The sequence below is a fragment of the Zea mays genome, chromosome 7 (genome assembly GCF_902167145.1).
Source record: "Zea mays cultivar B73 chromosome 7, Zm-B73-REFERENCE-NAM-5.0, whole genome shotgun sequence".
NCBI classification, from domain to species: Eukaryota; Viridiplantae; Streptophyta; class Magnoliopsida; order Poales; family Poaceae; genus Zea; species Zea mays.
The window spans coordinates 163,689,861-163,703,065 of record NC_050102.1 but is presented as its reverse complement, the minus strand read 5'-3'; the positions used below and the strand labels follow the sequence as shown (position 1 = coordinate 163,703,065).

Below are 13,205 nucleotides of genomic sequence, written 5' to 3'. Positions count from 1 at the left end.
TTAAGTAACATATGAATCCAGTTTATATATAGATTCATTATCATTTGAATGAATGTGGCCAAAAAAATAGGTTATAAAGAACTATGTTTTAGGACAGAGAAAATAATTAGTATCATTGATAGATCATTAAATCAATTTTATAATAAATTTATTTAAAATGTAAATATTACTAATAGTTAATGCAAGTCTAGTCAAAAGTAAGGAAGTTTAATCAACATGAATACCATAGCGACAGATAAAAAGAGGACATAAAGAGTAAGTTATTATAAATATAAGAGCATAAAATAAGTAATTAACATTTAAATATTCAATACATATCTACTATTTCCATTGTATTCTCTAAAAAACAATATTATGTTAAAAAAAATAATTACATTGATCAAAAATAAGAGTACTGTGATTTTACAGTGCCGGCACTCTGCTGTACATCTCGCTCCCTCAAACTGCAACAACGAAAAAGAACACAGCAAGGCAGAGTTGACGCAGAAAAAAAAAATCAAGCCTCGGAATCAAATCTGTGTGACCCTTGAATAAATGAAGGGCACTTGACAGAAAGGAAAGAGGAAAAGGCACACCTATGAATTGGAAGAAGAATAAGAGAAACCTAGCAAAACAAATCCATGCTAGGGAAAAGGAGACCGATGCAGGACAATGTGAAAATTGATGCGTCATTGCAGATGGTGATTGCGTTTTGCGAATTGACTGGCAGATGGCATGGGCTAATCAGATGTAGAAGAGAACTATTTTCACCAAATGGCCATTTGACCCAAAGATTAAATGAGACATTGGAAGTGTTGATGAGCAGGCTAAAAAAGTTGAAGAGCAATTTTTAGCTTGTTCCGCTTCCACTTCGGAAGCTTGCTAAATGCTTCCTTTGTCATCCCAAACTTCTCTCTGAATTCAGTCGAAGATAAGTAGGTCTGCACACCAAATTGAAAATAATGTGACCATTACATTTTTTTGGAACAAGAAAGTAATGTGAGAACGGGAAATCACCTCTCGCCTCGTGACATCAATTTCAGTGACAGGATCAACAGCTGTGGTCTTCAGACGTTCATACAGGTAAATAGGAAGGCCGTCTTCATCTTCTGGCTCGTTTTCTTTTACATCTTCATTTATAGTCAGAGATTCAACACTAGTGGCCACAGTATGAACACCTTTACCATCTCCCTCCTGTTTTGGCTTCTCTGACTCAGAACCATCTATTGCACAGTTTTTTTTATAAAGAAAAAGTAAGCTAAAATATTTTTTTATTTCTATTTGCAAGAATTCCCGCCATCACAATGGTCATTGGTGTCACATACCTTTCATGAATGCTGGAGCAGGAGTTTGAGAAGGGCGATCCAAAGAACCAGCCAGAGCGGCAATTACAGATGACTTGGAAGTATTCGATGAATCAGGTGTAACAGATCTCGGGTAAAGTTTCTTAACTACAGGTGGAGTCGAAAGATTTCTGTTGCTTGAACTTTCAAAAGTAGCTGCCAATGCAGTGAATGCTGGAGATCTTCCCCTAACACGGACACGCTCAGGGCTGAAGGACATGCTTCTGGGGCGTTGGGATTTATCTTGTGCAGTACTCCTTCCTGAATAGATGGATGTTCGTCGTTTCGGTTTCTGAAAACACATGAGAATCAACACGAGTACTATCATTTATGTAAATGTGTTCAGTACGAGTTCTTCATTTATGTAAATATGATCAGTCATATAACTACAGAGAAAAGGATATATGCAAACATATAAAAAAAGAGTGGTAGTGTAGAAATATATGTTGCATTGCAAAACATGACTGAAGAAATCACATGCAATTCTGATCCAAAAAAGTTTGGTGTTTGCCTGTTTAGTTAATATGAGAAGCAACTATGAACGGTAGAACTTATATATACAGCGAAGAAAAACTACACAAGCATGTGTGGCAAATAATATGGAAAACTACTGGAAATCACACAGATAGAAATTTTGTACTGTAGAAAAATGTTTGCAAGAAATGGAGTTAACAGATATATCGGCATGGACAGCTATCATGATTCATAAAATCATTAGGTTTCTGGCATCTTACATCCAACGCTGGAGCACCTCCACCTTTTACAATTGCGAGTTTCCTCTGGTATGAATTTCCATGCATCTGAAAACAAAAGGGAGAGAATGTGGAGTCCAATACTATATCAAGCATTGCTCATGCTGTTCTCTACTGTCTACTGTATGGACTTCAAACTGCTTAGATGTTCAAAAATAAACAACTTGTGGCTAAACCTATGACTAATATACTTACCAGTGATTTTGCCAAGTCCCAGGTGAAGAATCTAGTGAAGAAGAGAGGCTCGCTTCCCTCCATAATGGTGAAAATTGGTGTTTCACGGGCAAGGTTTTCCATAAGGAAATCAAGCACAATAAATTTCTGGTGAAAACGTGAAGTAATGAGAGAAGAAAACAAAAAAATGGATTAGAAAACAGCTGCGTAGAAAAATAAATCATTACACACCTCCCCAACATCCAGAGCTTGTAACCTGAGTTTAACATCCACCTGCTGACCAACCCAAACGAATATGCTCGTGTGACAGTCCAGAACAAAAACATCTTCTGTCATTAAATCATCTTGAGTAAAGTGGTGCATTTCTTTGACCTGCTCAATAGATTTTGAATACAGATTTTAAATGTAAAAACAGGTAGCATACAGCATAAGATATTAAATTACAGGTCCACTGTGCTTACCTTCAAATTGCCTTCATGGACCCCAACAGGTTTGAAACATTAACAGGGAGAACAGCAGAACGAGATCAGTAATGTATTTGAACTGTTAACGTGGATAACTTTCCCAGCTAAACAACTCAATCTACATTCTTGATTACCTTTCGACAGGATGCATGAGAAAAGATGGGGATCACTTTCAAGTTCTTGCACCATTTTTTGGCCTGAGTACTCAGATTTGCCTCCCAGTAAGCTCCAAAACTGGTCCGTTTCTGACCCTTCCTTTTGTGACCTAGACTGTGTGTTTGGCTGTACACAGTAGAAAGGAAAACTGAGAAGAAAAACTTAGATCACCTATAATGGCTTCAAAGTATGAACAGTGGGAGTTCAGTATTTTTTCTCTCGAAAGCGCAGGGGAACTGCGCCTTAAATTATATTAAGAAGAGGAAAGGTCTGTAGAAGACCGAATACATATACAATTACAAAAAACGCTCCTTACGGAGGCCAGAAACAAACATAAAGAAACAAACTCATGAGGAAGAGTCTTTAGGCGACCGACAAGGGAGCAGCCAAATAGGAGAGGCCCTTGGCTCCTGCCAGTTCCCAGAGGCTTCTATCATCATCAGTCTACATCAGGATTCGAGAAAGGCTGGGGGTCTCTCCATCAAACACACATATATTGCGGAGGTTCCAACTCTTCCAGGCTCCCAAAATGATGAGAGGTCAGCGTTTGGGGCTGATGTTATGTGGTTCCTAGGATGCGAGTTCTGTTCGCTGGATGGGGCTGCGAGGGTTAGAGGACGATGGCTAGGTTAGGGGCCCTAGGGAGGCCGGCCGCAAGGCTTTGTCCACGGCCGGTAAGAGAGAAAAGGGATTCTCTTCTAATCTCTTGCCTACTTTCAATTGATACAACCCTCCCCTTATACAGAGAGGGTTACTTGACCTCTAAACACTAGATCTAATCTTATCTCTAATTCTAATCTTATCCCAAACTAGCCTTATCTTTATCTAACCTTATCTTTATGTAACCAAACCGAGGGGCATGCTATAGTGTACCGCCGTTACTGTAGCGGCCAGGGGCGGATCTCCACCCGGGGCTGCAGCCCCGGTCGGCAGTTGCGGCCCACTAGAGGAGTAGAGGCCCATCGTCGCGCCCAGCCCCAACCCTAGCTCCAGCCGCCGCTTGGCTCCTGCCGTCCTGCCTGCGTCCTGGTACCGCGCGGTCGCACCTCCTCTCCAGCTCCAGCGCCGCAGCGCGCTCGCCCGCGGCCCGCGCGGTCGTGCCTCCTGCCCTCCTCTGTCCTCTCCAGGCTCCAGCTCTCTAGTGCCGCAGCGCGCTCGGCCGCTTGCCCGCGGCCCGCGCCTCCTCTCCAGTCTCCAGCGTCGCGCCGCAGCGCGCTCGCGGCTAGCCGCCAGGCGCGCTCGACCGCCGACCGCCCAGCAGCCGAGCAGGGGCGGGCATGGACGGTGGAATGGTGGATCGCCAGATCGGAGCACCGAGCACCTCGTGCTCTTGGGCGCTATGCGCCACTGCGCCAGGGGCGGATCTCCGAAGAGGTGAAGACGGCAGCCGCCAAGACGCCGGTCGCGTGCCTCTCGCGGTCTCGCCTCGCGCCGTCTCGCGCGCCCGGAGGCCAGAGCACCGCCGCAGCGCTCCCTCCTGGGCTCCTGGCCTCCTTCGCCTAACCGCCGTGACGCCCGGAGACCGGAGCAGGCGAGCAGGGGCGGGTGCGGACGGCGGATCGCCGGATCGGAGCACCGAGCACCTCGTGCTCGTGGGCGCTACACGCCACTGCGCCAGGATGGATCTCCGAAGAGGTGAAGATCGAAGTCCCAAAGTGAATTGCTTTGATTTGATTATTTATTTGCTTGATTGCTTTGATTTGATTATTTGTTTGGTAGTAGTCCCATGTTTATAGTAGCCCCCCTCTTGGATCGATCCTGGATCTGCCACTGGTAGCGGCCCCCTTGGGCTGACACTACCCCTCCTAGACAAACAGGTCGTCCTCGAGCTGCAACCTAATGATGACTACGCTAGACACAAACCTAACACCTAAAAATAAGCCTTTTTACATCTCGACTTATTTTATTATTTCGAGTCTGAATTAGACTGTGACACTTTATTTTTGACCCCTTAAGATAAAATAGACACAATCCGCGCATTGGACTTGCACGTGTGTGGCCACCTGGATCCCACGGACGCCATCTGGACGAAAGGGGAGCACATGGATGGCCACCTGGAATAGATCGAACAATGACCAATGGAGGCGTCCTCGTGGCAATCGGTAATGGAATGTGGTGGCGCTAGGCAGTGCGCCCTCACCGATGACAAGGAGGGAAGCGCCTTCCCTGTCGCCGCTGTCGTAGAGTTGAAGTTCGTCGCCCACGGGACACGCACCATGCTCGCGTTTGGAGACAGCGGGCCAGCGCGGTTGTTGATGGTCGTCCGATAGGGCGAGGTCGCGCCCCCGTGTGCCGAGGTCGACCACCACCAAGGCTGCCTCGAGCATCTGCTGGCGCACCTCCTGCAGCCGCTGGCGCACTAGGAGACCACGCACCGCACCCTGCAGTCGCACTGCCGCTGACACCTTGCAGGCACTCGCTCGCACAATCGCCTTCCTCTCTGTGAGCTGCTGCAAGGTTACTGGGACGACTAGGCGCCGCCACTTGAAGATGGGGTGATGTCCTTGCCGGCGTGCTAGGAGGTAGCGTGTCGCCGCCTGTAGCTACGTCGTCGATGCCCGGATGCCATCCATGCCATCGTAGAAGACGTCATCGCAGTGCTTTTGTGGCGGTACATGCATGGGGTCGGTGAAGGAGATGTTGGCATCGTGAATTCCGTCGCCGTCGTTGATGAGAGGGCGTACGATGGAATATAATTGGCAATGGTGGCATGGAGATGAGATAAAGGGGCGGGCTTCCCTAAGGGATGACTGCGCCTGATGTCGCAATCTGTGTTTGGGGCAAAGATATGGTGTACTGTAGCGGAGCTGTAGCGGGCCCTCTTGGGCCCTAACATTCAGCCTATGTCAAGCTGAATATGCCTGACGACAAACAATAAAAGTGACAGGAAGAAACAGCTAGTAGCTCCCATACATCCCAGAGGATCTGGGATTTAGCTTACTGACGCCAAAGTCCTCTTTTCTGAATTAGTCCACGTCCCATATAAAACCAGCCACTTCAAGACTACAACGTTTCCGTAATTTGACTAAGAATAAAGAAGACACGTTAACAAGCATTCCCTCCATTCCAAATTATAGTTCATAGATTTGTCCTAAGTCAAATTTCTCTAAGTTTGACAAGTTTGTAAAAATATAAACAAACTTCCGTAACATCAAATTGGGTTTGTTAAATTCTTCGTGAAATATGTTTTGATAGTGCATTCATTTGATATTGTAGATAACATATATTTTTTTCTAAAATCTTGATCAAAGTTAGAGAACTTTGACTTATGACAAAACTAAAAAGCACTATAATTTGGAATGAAGTGATATTTGTGATGCTTTTTTTTTTGCAGAAACAGACTGGTGATTTGTGATATCAAAGATATTTCCAGCTGGAGACTGAACCAATTTCCATATCCATCAGAAGTCAAGCTAGTAATACCAGTTTGTCCTACCAATTTCCATATCCATCAGGGCCACTACAATCCAGGTAAGGCCTAAAGGGCCTGGCAGATACCAGTTTGTCCTACTACCAGGCTCATATTTTACAGTGCACATTTGTGCAGAATCCAGGTAAACCATCAAATTGAGATTATGATTAAATTTACATAAAAATCTACAAGATTTGAATAGTTACATCTCTGCAACAAGATTTATCAAATATCTAACTAGGGATGATAGTTACACACCTTAATAACATCAAGCAGCCTTTCCATTAACTCTTGATCCAATGCAGTGGTCAGATTTCCAGCCCAAGTGAACACAGTGTTTCCATCATGTAGAATGTAACAATATGATGAATTCAATGATGAGGCCACCTAACAATAGATACAGGATAAGTATATGACTGGCAAGGAAGATGGTTTTAAAATATTATACTCCCTCCATCCCAAAATAGTACTCGTTTTAACTCTAGATTTTTATGTCCATATTCGTATGGATGATTATGAACTTAGACATATATATAGAATACATACATTAATTATTGTATGAATCCAGTAAAAACGTAAAACGAATTTTAATTTGGGACAGAGGGAGTATTAATTTGCAGTCAGATAAACCTTCAGGAATAAAAATGCCACTTCAATATGAGGGGGTAGGTTTTCTATCCCCTTTATCTAGGTTGAGGTCGTTCTAATTTTCAATCAAGGACAAGCTATGTTTGTGTGTTATAAGGGTTCTTACTCCTTGTTTCTTCATAATATAATGATACATAAGTCTCATGCATATTCAAGGGGGGGGGGGACTTACAGGTTCAACTTGAATCGTTTGCATGTTTTCTGGTCCTGAACCTTGAATACGAAAGAGTGCAAGCCCATCTTCAGAATAACTTTCATCATCAATACCAATTTCAGCGATAAATCTCTTGTATCCAGAACTAATGCCACCCTAAAATTACAATCTGGGATGGTAAAACTGCTGTCTTAACTAGTAACACCAATACAACTGAACAACATTAAATGCATGTACACCTTAAACACTTGCAAGCTTTGAAATATCACAAAGAACTGAATCGGTTCTTTCCCCTCATAAAAGCGTGCCTGATTACAAAGCAAGGATACATTATAGAAGACAAAAGGTTTTATATCCAGTTTAACAATTCCACAAAGAAAATCAGTGAGTTACCTGGACAGCCTGAAACTTAGCAGATTCAACCATCTTGCTTGCAAGTGAGACTGCTATTACCTTATCATCCTGGAGAAGAATTGAAATCCTTTATTGTTCAAGTTGATTTAACAGGATAACTAAGACTACATAGTCAACAAGCATAGGTTATCCAAAATCTCACTAATATGCACAAACGACGTAGGTAAACCTTCTGGTTTTAGTTCACAAACCAAGAACATGAAATCAATGTCACCTGATACTTCAAACTTTTTCATCAGTTCTTATTACGAACTTCAAAGATGATTTCACTAAGATTGGGCAACTAGGGTCTAAAAAGTCAGGTTTATACAAGCATCAACACAAAATTCAAAACAAATCTGAATTTCTGGAAAACACTGTTACCTCAATGCTCTTTTTCCCAAACCAGGTTCCAACAAGACATTCCTCCTTATCATCTCCAGGATAAGTATACTGAAATATGTAGCAATCGCCAGTGTAAAATTTGGATTGGTCAGAGGATGAGAGTGGAACCTTGTCTTTATCATTTACACGCCAAACCTACAAAATCAGAACACTGTCAATTTGCATATGGAAGCTAAAAAATAAAAATGAATCACATTGATCATAAAAAGGAACTAAACATTTAGCCTTGCGCACAACTTGAAAGCACACTCCAACCTCCTTTCTCAAAGTGAATTTCTAGCTAGTTAGCTTCCATGGGTTTGTACACCCATGCTAGCATCTATGCATTTTCTGAAACCACTATTTGCAACAATGCATATCCAAAAATATTTTTAAACATACAGGATCTTGGAATGCAACTAAGATGAGAATGTTTGCAGCCTAACATTGAGAAGAGGGGAAACCAAAAAATGATGAGATGCAAAATATGAAGCTAATGTAAAAAGTGAAGAAATACCTGCAAGTTGCCAGTACAATCAATATAGGATTGAGGTTCTTCTTTTGCAGGAGCAGCTTTCATCAAACCCTTAACATTTAAGCCCTGGCGTTTGAGAAGAGCTACACAAAGAACACAATTGATCAAATTGTGAAGGGTGTAAAGCATTTCATAAATTTTAAAAGCAGAAAACTGAAGCTAGTAAATTTGTAAATAAGATAACGACCTGCAACTTGGCCTCTTCCATCCTCCGATGACATCTTCAACCCAGGCGTTTGTGGCCACTCTTTAAACTTTGACTTGAATGCAACAGTCTCAAACCCTTCAATCACTTTGATCATAGGTGTTCTTGTTCGGCTTGAATCAGAGAGCAATTTCTACATAGGAAATTAGGCAAATAAATAGTAAACATCACAGCAACATAGTCAACACTCAACACAAAGAAGTTATTCTGAAAATATGCAATATTTCTCTAAATACTTCTAATTAGTATGAACAAGTAACCAAGCCTCTAAAAGATAGAAGAATATAAATCCAAAAGATAACCTTAAAGGTAAAAAAACTGAAGGAAACTATGCTATATTACAAATCAATAAGCCCGTCAGCAAGTGTCAGTAAGACTTGTCAGCATTTTCAACAGTGTAGCACTAAGAGACGATGAAATAGCATAACTAAGTAGATGCACAAATGTTACCTCAGCAGCTTCACTAGCACCCTTTCTCTCCTGCAAGGATGTAATTCTGCCCATCCAAACATACAATTCAGCACCATAGTCTAAGAAGTAACACTTGTTTGTCTCAAGTAATTCATGTGCTAAAGATTTGCAGTTGACAGGCTCCAGCTTTCCTTGGTCAAAACTGAAACGTAAACATTTCATAGATTACTAATTGATTTCAAGTGGAAACTGTTTTAGTTGGCAATCAAACAAAAGGAGTTTCTGTATACAGGATAAAAACTCAGTCGATTACCATAGCAATTTGAAAGCAGTTTCCTCTTGTTTCTCATTGCCTTCTGCAGGTGCCCTCCTAGGGAGTGGGGCAAAGCCGCCAAAAAAACCCCAGAATTCACCAGCTTCCGCATCAGACATCATTCTACCGTCCTCTAAGAGAAGTGAAAACAATCATATCTAGAGATTCTAATTTCCAATACCGCATAAGATGAATAGATGCTCACCAACAGATGCAATTTCACACTTGCCCTCATGAAATGTGTCTTTGATGTACTGCACAACTTCAAGAGCTTTTGCTCGCTCTTGGATGGATGAGTTTGAGCCACTGAACTGGAAAATTTTGGACTTCGTATCCAGAATAAATATGTCATCATGATTAAGGGATGATCGAGCAAAGGGAACCTGTTTGTAGAACGGCAAGTCTTATTATACGACATGAATACCCATATTTGAATAAAAAGACAGTCACGCAGATAACTTGCCTCTTTAACATGAACAACATGCTTTCCATGGCAGACATATAAGCGGGTCTTGTAGTCCTGCTCATTGACCTCAACATGGTTGAATCCAGATGCCACTCCTCCTGGCTGTGGCATGATGCATGGTCTAAAATAGGACAGGAATCTTTCTGTTTCATTGCCATGTATTTCTCGGTACTGAACAGCACGCCCACCAAGAGCAGCATCAAGCTCTACTGTTAAAATCGCAGCAGTTCCAACTTCGTCCTACCATGGGAAAATGGATTTGATTGCCTTTCCAAAACAGTATCACCAAGTGACATGAGAAACTTACCTGACTAGTGTCTTTACCAATCCAGTAATGGATATCATGGCGAAGACCACCATTTTTCAAGGCTGTTGTCTGCAAGAAGGGAAAAGATGTGGAAAAAGTTATGTGCCCATGAGCATAATCCAATTGAATCCCAAGCATACCAAGTGAAATAAAAATAGTGATGCCATATGTCTATGAATCATGTGACAAAGTAGGCTACATACTTTAAAATTTTCTCGAAAAACGCAGGAAGACTGCGCCTCATTATATTAAGAAGGAAAGAAAAGGGTCAGAAGGACCCGGTTACAATGACCTCCTTATGGAGGCCCAAAACAAACATAAAGAAAACAGTCCATGAACAACAAAAAAGATACAACTACTCAAAGAAAACAGACCATGAACAACAAAAAAGATACAAGTACTCTTAAACAATGGCACTGGGAGCAGCTAGAAAGGAGAGACCCCTAGCTCCTGCAACCTGCCATTTCTACCTTTCCTCATTAGTGGCATCTAACACCACTCTGTTTCTGAGCTTCCAGATCATCCAAGCTCCCAGAATCAGAAGAGAATCTACTCCTTTCCTTGCCATGTCTGACACAATTACTGAAATTTGCTTCCACCACAGCAAGAAGTTTGTGTCATCATGTAGAGGAACAAGATTGTGAAGACCAAATTTCCTAAGGATGCTATACCAAAACATTCTGGAGAAGACACATGAAATGAAACCAATAAATGGTTGATGGTTTCAGGCTCCTGATCACAAAGAGGGCATCTGGGAGCATGAATCGGTCCTCTTTTTTCCAGTCTGTCTGCAGTCCAGCACCTGTTTTGAGCAACCAGCCAAAGGAAGAACCGACACTTAGGAGGTGCCCAAGATTTCCAAACCCTTTTACGGTGTTCAAAAGCAACAGACCCAGTGAAAAGGCCATTATAAGCCGAGCTTGTAGAATATTGGCCATTTGGGGCAATTGAAAAGATGTGCTTATCTTCAGAATTAGGCTGCAGCACCATGTCAGATATGGCATTCCAATATTCCATAAATGTAGATAATCGACAAGAGCTCCCAAGGTCAGGGCGCCTTTGATGTCAGAAACCCATCTTCTGTTAGACAGAGCCTCATGAACAGTACTTTTAGAAGCAATTCTTTTTGGAACAGTTAAGAGCAGCCTTGGGGCAATATCGGAAACACTTTTGGCAATTGGCATTAATCCACTTGTCACTCATCAAAAAGGTGTTAGTGCCATCACCAATCTCAATGACAAGAACAGAAGAGAAGAATGCTTTAGCTTTAGTTGGGACGGTTGCTCAGGCTATGGACAATTGGCGATGGGTAAGGGATATTGTGAGTCATCTTTCTCTGGTTGGGCAGCAGCAGTATTTGAAGTTATGGGATGTGATTGGAGAGGTGACGCTTTCACAGGAGGCGGACAGGCTAGTTTGGATGCACACGGCTTCTGGGCAGTTCTCCTCAAGGTCATGTTATAATGCCTTCTTGGGGTTCATCTCCTTTGAGCCTTGGAAAAGATTGTGGAAGACTCGGGCTCCCCCTAAATGCAAGTTTTTCCTTTGGTTGGCTATAAGGAATAAATGTTGGACTACGGACAGGCTATAAAGGAGAGGTTTGCAATACCTGGTGTGTTGCCCCCTATGTGATCAGGAGCAGGAAACAGTTCAACATATCCTCTGCACCTGCAGTTTTTCTAGGGATTTTTGGTATATCATTTTGTCGTCCATCGGGCTTGGCAACCTCACTCTGATTGTTGCTGAACAGTCATTTGCTGAGTGGTGGGGGAAGGTTTCTAAAAAAGTGCATAAGTGCAAAAGGAAGGGCTTCAATAGTGTCATTATTCTTGGGGCTTGGTGCTTATGGCTCACTCGTAATAAGGTTGTTTTTGATGGAGTGAGCCCATCCATTAAGGCGATTAATATGTTGTTTTTAGATGAATTGATCAGTTGGAATAAGGCAGGAGCGGAGCATTTAGACAGTTTGGGGATTATTGTCACCTTAAATAGGGTCTAGTTGGGCCTGTCAGGCTTCCCCTCCCCTGTGGTTTCACCTTGCTGGGGTGCTGGAGAGGAGGCTTGAGGGTTTGGTCTTTGTTTGTTTTTTCTTTTCTGCCCTTAGGGTGTTGTATTTCGGTCCATTTTGGACCTTAATATAATGATGTGCAGCTCTCCTGCGCGTTCGAGAAAAAGCTTTAGTTGGGACCTGAATAGGAAGATCGGTCCAAGGACGGGTAGGATCAGTCCTTTTCAACCACAACCATCTCATCTTGAGGGCCCAACAGAGCTCAGGAAAACTGGAAATTCCCAAGGCACCCAAATTCAAGGGTCTACACACTTTTTCCTAGGTCACCATGCAATGCCCTCCTTTTACCTCTCTTCTGCCTCTCCATAAGAAACCTTTTTCTTATTTTGTCAATTTCCTTAATAGCCCACTTAAGAAAATCAATAGCCATAGCAGTATAAACAGACATCCCAGTGATAATTTGTTGCACTAGAATTCTTCTCACTGTCCTATTTAATAGGTCAGCTTCCAGTTTGGTAATCTATCAGCAATCTTGTCCAGCAAGGGCCAGAGTTGTTGTTTGGAAAATTTATGCAGAGAGAGAGGGAGGCCCAGATATTTGCAGGGAAAGGAGGCAATTTCACAAGGTAACATATGCTGGACATCCAAAATAGTTTCATCAGAGCACCTTATAAGGTAGATATTGGACTTATGAGCATTATTATGAAGTCCAGAGGCATCCCCAAACAACTCAAGAATATCCAGAGTAATGGAGATATTAGACTGAGTGGGGTGGAGAAACAAAGCCACATCATTTGCATAAATTGAAATTTTGTGCAGCTTTTTTTCTCAAGCATAGTTGTTGTAGCAGTCTAGCCTCCTCTGCCTTAGAGAAAAGATGACCTAGAACATCCATGACAAGAATGAAAAGCAATGGGGACAGGGGATCTCCCTGCCTGAGCCCCTTCTATGCTGAATTTTATTACCAGGGCCAGGGCAGCCATTTAGGAGAACCTGGGTAGAGGAGGAACTAAGAAGCCCTGAGATGATATCCCTCCATATATCTCCAAAACCCATTTGCTTCATAACTTCAATCAGAAAAGGCCAGGATACAGAGTCAAA

General features: G+C 42.6%; 1 protein-coding gene across 1 annotated transcript; it reads right to left on the bottom strand.

Annotated features, from left to right (window-relative positions):
• Nucleotides 1–350: 350 nt before the first annotated feature.
• On the bottom strand, nucleotides 351–11,086 carry LOC103634320 (villin-5). Its single transcript, XM_008655875.2, has 22 exons — nucleotides 10,969–11,086; nucleotides 10,768–10,898; nucleotides 10,097–10,165; nucleotides 9,787–10,029; nucleotides 9,529–9,706; nucleotides 9,324–9,456; nucleotides 9,050–9,212; nucleotides 8,582–8,732; nucleotides 8,377–8,477; nucleotides 7,860–8,015; nucleotides 7,476–7,544; nucleotides 7,322–7,390; nucleotides 7,101–7,238; nucleotides 6,539–6,667; nucleotides 2,847–2,994; nucleotides 2,710–2,720; nucleotides 2,480–2,620; nucleotides 2,270–2,395; nucleotides 2,057–2,122; nucleotides 1,305–1,614; nucleotides 997–1,202; nucleotides 351–920 (listed from the first exon to the last, which is right to left on the bottom strand). The coding sequence occupies exons 1-22, from the start codon at nucleotides 11,084–11,086 to the stop codon at nucleotides 807–809; spliced, it is 2,970 nt and encodes a 989-aa protein (XP_008654097.1). The 3' UTR covers nucleotides 351–806.
• Between the last annotated feature and the right edge of the window lie 2,119 nt (nucleotides 11,087–13,205).